The sequence below is a fragment of the Squalius cephalus genome (genome assembly GCF_949319135.1).
Source record: "Squalius cephalus genome assembly, chromosome: 12".
Lineage (NCBI taxonomy): Eukaryota > Metazoa > Chordata > Actinopteri > Cypriniformes > Leuciscidae > Squalius > Squalius cephalus.
In genome coordinates this window covers 7,435,302-7,442,282 of record NC_137133.1, presented here as the reverse complement: position 1 = coordinate 7,442,282, position 6,981 = coordinate 7,435,302, and the positions used below count along the sequence as shown (strand labels likewise).

Below are 6,981 nucleotides of genomic sequence, written 5' to 3'. Positions count from 1 at the left end.
AAAATCGTTACGTTGTTCACGAAAAAAAAAAAAAATGTCTAGGAAAATTAAAGTCGTTTGGCTTCATTGTCTTTTGTTATCTGCATTGTGGGGTTTTGTGTGTCTTGAGGCATTATACGAAAAAGTAAATATATTAATTTCAAAGATTTATATTTGAGCAACATATGGAAATATACCCCTGCACACTTTGCAAAAAATAAATAAATAATTATTGGTCATCCTGTTTACCTTACCAGCGCTGAGAAAAGGAACATAAACAGTAACACGTGACAATAGAGTGGCGCAGCAGGTATGACGTCAGAAACTGGAAGACTCGCCAAACGTTCCTCCTCCGAGATTTTCCTATAGAGTTTAGGGACGATACTTTGACGTTTCTAGTTGATTATTAAAAACGTACGTTTTCAAAAATGAACATAACTGCTTCAAAATTCGCGTTTTCGCTATGGGTGTGTGTAATTTGTGTCAAGTATCGTCAAATAATGTTTACCACATGCTTTATTATACACAATAATGTGTATATTAACCCTTATTAACCAACACAAACCGAAAATCTCGAAGGAACCCTCGGCGAATTAGTTTTCCGGATTCTTACGTCATATACCTGGCTTCAGGCTAGCTATAGCGGTTGATTGAGTCCTCAATGATTTTTTAATCCAAGATGGAGAGAACGCTGTTAATCGGATGCGTACCTCGGTGGCGGACTGCAAGATAAGTGCAGTGCAATCTCTTTAGTTCAGGGGATTTGGTTTGGAGCAGTAGCTAGCCTACTTGTGCCTGAAAGTTAAGCATCTTAGCTTGCCTTGAAGAGCATACTTGTAATGCAGTAGATAGGCATTGTCTCAACTTTATTTCTTATAATTAAGACTTTATTTTAAAATTATGGCTTTAACTTGTCAGATGTCTGTCTTTCTGCATATGCAAGACAGCTGATATATATATACAGTACCAGTCAAAAGTTTGGAAACACTACTATTTTTAATGTTTTTGAAAGAAGTCTCTTATGCTCATCAAGCCTGCAGTTAAAAAAAAAACAAAAAAAAAAACAAAAACAAAAAAAACAGTAATATTATGAAATATTATTACAATTTAAAATAATGGTTCTCTTTTTTAATATACTTTAAAATGTAATTTATTTTTGTGATGCAAAGCTGAATTTTCATCAGCTAGTACTCCAGTCTTTGGTGTCTTATGGTCCTTCAGAAATCATTCTAATATGCTGATTTATGATCAGTGTTGGAAACAGTTGTGCTGCTTAATATTTTTTTATAATCTGAGATACTTTTTTCAGGATTATTTGATGAATAAAAAGTTAAAAAGAACTGTATTTATTTAGAATAGAAATCTTTTGTAACAATATACACTACCGTTCAAAAGTTTGGGAACAATAACTATTTTTTTTTAAAGAAATTAGTACTTTAATTCAACAAGGATGCGTTAAATTGATAAAAGGTGATGGTAACGATTTATATTGTTAGAAATGTTTTTATTTTGAATAAATGCTGTTTTTATGAATAAATGCTGTTAACGTTTTACTCATCAATGAATCCTGAAAAAAGTATTCCATCATTGATAATAACTGAGCATCAAATCATCATATTAGAATGATTTCTGAAGGATCATAAGACACCAAAGACTGCAGTACTTGCTGATGAAAATTCAGCTTTGCATCACAAAAATAAATTACATTTTAAAATATATTAAAAAAGAGAACCATTATTTTAAATTGTAATAATATTTCATAATATTACTGTTTTTTTTTTTTTTTGTTTTTGTTTTTAACTGCAGGCTTGATGAGCATAAGAGACTTCTTTCAAAAGCATTAAAAATAGTAGTGTTTCCAAACTTTTGACTGGTACTGTATATATATATATATATATATATATATATATATATATATATATATATATATATATATATACATACTTTATTATTCTATTTGAATAAACACACCAAATATAATAAATAAAGTAGCAATTGTAAAAAATAAAGTCACAATTATAAGTATTAAAAAAAAAACACCATGGGTTTAATACATTGCAAAACAGTGAGATTTATATAAAACATCAGTGCTGCAGTAATGCATTCAGAAGCCATTGTTAGCACCGATAAGTTATCTGGGGGAAAAGAAAGAAATACAAATTCAGCCCTATTGGCTCAGTCCTATGTAAGTCTCCAAAGTAATATACGAATGATTGACTAGTAGTAAAACTGAATAGACCTAAATGAAACAAATAAAGTAAGTGAGCGAAAGAGAAAAAAGATCCTTGTTGGATCCCAAAAGGCATTTTATAGTTTATGGATGGTAATACCTCCTTAGTAATGGAACAAAGGCCTATAATTGAACCCTTTTCAGATTAACTTGAAACGTGATTATCATTAGGATGAACAAAATAATATTCATTACAGGGTAGAGGCACAGGGAAGCTTGTCTTCCATTACCATCTTTGTTTATAGCCATGTTTAACAGTGTTACTAACATATTAATCCCAATTTACCTTGCAAGTCGTCAGTCACTGGAATTTCCTCATTTTTAGAATTGCAAAATGAGATTTTACATGAAGTGATTGGCTGTTGAGTTGATACAAATCAGTCCTGTTCCCCAGCATTTTATAATGCATTTTACATATACTATTTTCCTTTTGTATGGCACAAGGATTACCTTGCAATTAAGTGCCTTTTAACTGAGATCACATTTTCAGCATCCAATATGATGTTTTTCTGCTCCAAGTCATTCTTCATTTTTTCCCTCTTTGTGCAAATCAAGTAAAGAGTCAAAGGCTACAATGCAGAGCTGGATCTGCCTTTCCAAGGCTGCCATTGTTGAATGGCTGGATAAGTCTCAATATCCAATGTCTCTAGCTCTACCTGGCGACAGGGATTTCCTTAATGGGCACGTTCTCTTGTGCTTGATGGCTGGTGCTTGGTACATCTATGTTGGGATCATCATCTACCTGGTAGCACTTGCCCAGGTTCTTGATGATGTTGAAGTTATAACGTGCAGTGTCTGCAATGCTGTTCTCCAGAAGCCAGCCATCAGACATAGAGTCAGGGTCCCCTAACCTCAGCACATTTTCCATGGCTGTCTGAAGATAACGCACTCCTGTCAGCACAGACACCTAGAGAAATGAGGGGGGGGGGGGGGAAGAAAAGAAAATGAGTAGACTACAACTGACCAACCCACATTGAAGATATTGGGTATATTAAATGGTAATCAAACAATCAGTTCTCATAACCAAAGTGCCAGGAATAAAGATCTGAGGGACTTTTACAAAGGCCAAATTGTTATGTCAAGGCGGCTGGGTCAGATGATCTCTGAAATGGCAAGGCTTGTGGGTTGCTTCCGGTCAGCAGTGGTGAAAATTTTCCAATAGTGGTCTGAGGAGGGACAAACCACAAACCAGCAACAGGGTGTTGGGTGCCTAAGGCTCATTGATGCATGAGGGCAATGAAGGCTATCCCATCTGGTCCAGGCAAACAGAAGGTCTACTTTGGCACAAGTCACACAAAATTTTGATGATGGTTATCTGTGCATCACACTCTTCTGCGTATGGGGCTGTGTAGCCGCAGACCAATAAGAGTGTCTATGATGACCCCTGTCCACTGCTAAAAGCGTCGGAACTGGACCTTGGAGCAGTGTGGGAGAAGTTCGGCTTTTCCGACGAGTCCCGTTTTCATGTGGATGTCCGTGTACGTGTGAGCCGAATACCTGGGGAACTGATGGCACCAGGATGCACTGTGGGACGACAACAAGCCGGTGGAGGAGAAGTGTGTGATGCTTCCGGCCATTCATGTGGACTTAAATTTGACACATGCCACCTATACCTAAACATTGTAGCAGACCAAGTGGCCTCTTTCAGCAGGATAATGCACACTGCACACATTGTTCAGGTGAGAAAAATTACAAAGAGTTCAAGGTGTTGATCTGGCCTCTAAATTCCCCAGATCTCAATTTAATTGAGCATCTGTGGGATGTCCTGGACCTATACAAGTTCGATCCATGGCGGCTCCACCTCACAACCTACAGAACTTGAAGGATCTGCTGCTAACGTCTTGGTGCCAGATACCACAGCACACCTTCAGCGGGTCGGCACTGTTTTGGCAGCATGTGGAGGACCAACAGCTTATTAAGCAGGTGGTCATAATGTTTTGACTTATTGGTGTGAGTGTATTTATATTATATTTTAAGATAGAAGTCTCATATGCTCACTTGATCAAAAACACAGTAAAACAGTAGCATTGCTAAATATTATTACAGTTTAAAAAAAGTTTTCCATTTGAATATATTTCAAAATGAAATGTATTCTTGTGATTCAGCAAAGCTGAATTTTCAGCAGCCATTACTCCAGTCTTTATTGTCACATGATTTATTTTAAATAGACATCTTTTGTAACATCATAAATGTGTTTATTCTCACTTTTGATCAATTTATTGCGTCCTTGCTGAATAAACGTATTCATTTCTTTTTTCTTTTAATCTTACCCCAAACTTTTGAATGGAAGTGTATCACGCTTTCCACAAAAATATTAAGCAGCTCCACTGTTCACTTCAACATTGATAATAATGAGCACCAAATCAGCATAGTATGATTTCTGAAGGATCATGTGACACTGAAGACTGGAGTAATGATGCTAAAAATTCAGCTTTGCCATCACAAGAATAAATTACATTTTAAAATAGAAAAAAGTTATTTTAAATTTCACAGTTTTACTGTTTGTACAAGTATCTTTTATTCAATTATTCTAACTTTTGACCAGAAGTGTATATATTACAGAATATGGAATTTAATTTAGTCAGATCAATATCACACACCTCAAAAAGCCAGATGATGAGAACGATTAAGCCAATGGACTGCATTATCTGTGTGTAGTGCTCAAGCAGAGCCTGTCTGCAGCCCCTTCGGTTCAGGTTCAGCTCCTCCTTCTGATAGTCATAATGGTAGTGCGCTGAGTTGTTGGTGATTTGATGCTGAATGCAGGGCCGAGGAGAATGCAGACCACAGCAGCTGAACGGCACCCCGTTGATCAGATACTTCCCTTCCACGTTACTCCGCAGCCTCCTGAAGAAGAGAAGAGTGCATTAAATGATGTATGGAGGCATACACAGATGAATAAGAGTAAAGAAATGTTTTGATGATGAAGGTTGATGCATTGCTCTGAAATATTAGTGTGCATTGAAATGCATATAATCCTCAGCTTTATTTCAACTTTCTGCATCATCTGTTAAAGGGATAGTTAAACCAAAATGAAAATTACATATGTCATCATTTACTCATATTTGGAAATTGTCCACACAATGAAATTCAATGGGGTTCAATGTTATATTGGACCCCTCTACCTTTTATTGTGGAGACAAAAACAGTCAAAACATTCTTTCATTTTGTCTTCTGCAGAGAAAAGAAAGTCATACAGGTTTGGAATTACATGAAGGTGAGTAAATGATGACAGAATTTTCATTGTTGAGTGAACAATGCCTTTAACCCCTTAACATGAAAGTGCATTGACTAAAATTGACTTACTCCACCACTTCGCTATTGGTCATATCCAGGTAGCGGTTACTAATCCACTGAATGTGAAACCAGTCCCGATACCCTCCATTGCCGCAGCACTGAAACTGCATTTGCAGCATGTCCATTGTGCGTTTAATGTAGCAGCGACCCGGCGTGTCCGTGTCCTTATAGTAGCGCATGGCGTCACGAAGGCCTAAAAACAGCGACTCTTCCAGATCGTTGCGCATGCTATAGCACATCAGGGCGCCCACGAGGATGCAGAATGTGAAGAAAAAGGTACATATGATGTAAGGCAGCATCAGCAACTTCCATCGCAGGAACTTGGTGGTGTCCACACAGTCATAGCAGATCTTGCCCCCCAGGAAGTTGATCGCACAGGCAGTCAAGCCAACACAGATAAGCATGTTTGGCACCGAGTCGATCTCTTTTGACATCAGCTCCCGCCTCTTCTCGATCTCCACCTTTAAGAATAAGCCCAGGCTGAAGAGCGTGACTCCCGTGACCACAGACACCCAATTCAGCACCCATAAAACCTGGGCCAGTTTGTCTCTCCTTGTCTTCGTAAATGTCACTTTTAAAACTGCCATTGTCAATGTAAAGTGTTACTTTTACAGTCTCAGCAGTACATTTTTACGTCCATGTGTGAAGCTCATTTTATTTACATTGATATAACGTACTGGGTAAATGGGAGAGAACAGGGAACATGTTCCACAGGGAGGAGGGGAGTGAACTGGGAGAGAAGGCCAAGAGGGCCACATAAGCAGCTTAGAGTAGGTATTTTTACACTCCTGGATGGCGGCCTTGGCTGCATAATAGTGCAGGTACTGAAATCAGATGAAAATGTAAGAAATTAATGCACAGACACTTTATGAAAATGGCTATTTAATATACATAGTATATATCTGTAAAAATACTATATATTCTGATACCATATTCTTGTAAATACTGCAGAATTATTTCTGAGTTTAATGTAATGTGCAAGCTTATTGTAGTTCAGTAAGTTTAGAAATTGCATATTGAAAATTACTGAATTAATTACAGCTTACATTCAGTCATATACTCGATACACAATATCGATAGACAGATAGATTGACAGACAGACAGAAAGACAGACAGATAGATAGATAGATAGATAGATAGATAGATAGATAGATAGATCATTACATTAGCTATTTCAAAAGAACATTAAAAAAATAATAATGGCTTGAATAATAGCTAATGTCTTTTCCACATCCCTATCCCTCTTTAACCTACCTGCTCAGATCTCATATAGGTGCATAAGGGCTTGTAATCCATGGACCTTGATTGTAGGTGCTGTCATATTCCATTTTTTGCATATTTCTGGTAAGGTACTACAGAAGAGGTGAGAAGCGTGTTTAGAGTGACTTCCGTCCAGACTCACTTTGACCTCCACGTAATCCATTTATCCCTAGGATTTAACAGAACACCTCCAAGCCATCTGGGCCAATCCCAAG

At 37.2% G+C, this 6,981-nt stretch overlaps 1 protein-coding gene across 1 annotated transcript; it reads right to left on the bottom strand.

Moving 5' to 3' along the window:
- Window positions 1–1,938: 1,938 nt before the first annotated feature.
- On the bottom strand, window positions 1,939–6,927 carry prph2lb (peripherin 2-like b). Its single transcript, XM_079887299.1, has 4 exons — window positions 6,761–6,927; window positions 5,516–6,330; window positions 4,810–5,056; window positions 1,939–3,116 (listed from the first exon to the last, which is right to left on the bottom strand). The coding sequence occupies exons 2-4, from the start codon at window positions 6,091–6,093 to the stop codon at window positions 2,862–2,864; spliced, it is 1,080 nt and encodes a 359-aa protein (XP_079743425.1). The 5' UTR covers window positions 6,094–6,330; window positions 6,761–6,927; the 3' UTR covers window positions 1,939–2,861.
- Between the last annotated feature and the right edge of the window lie 54 nt (window positions 6,928–6,981).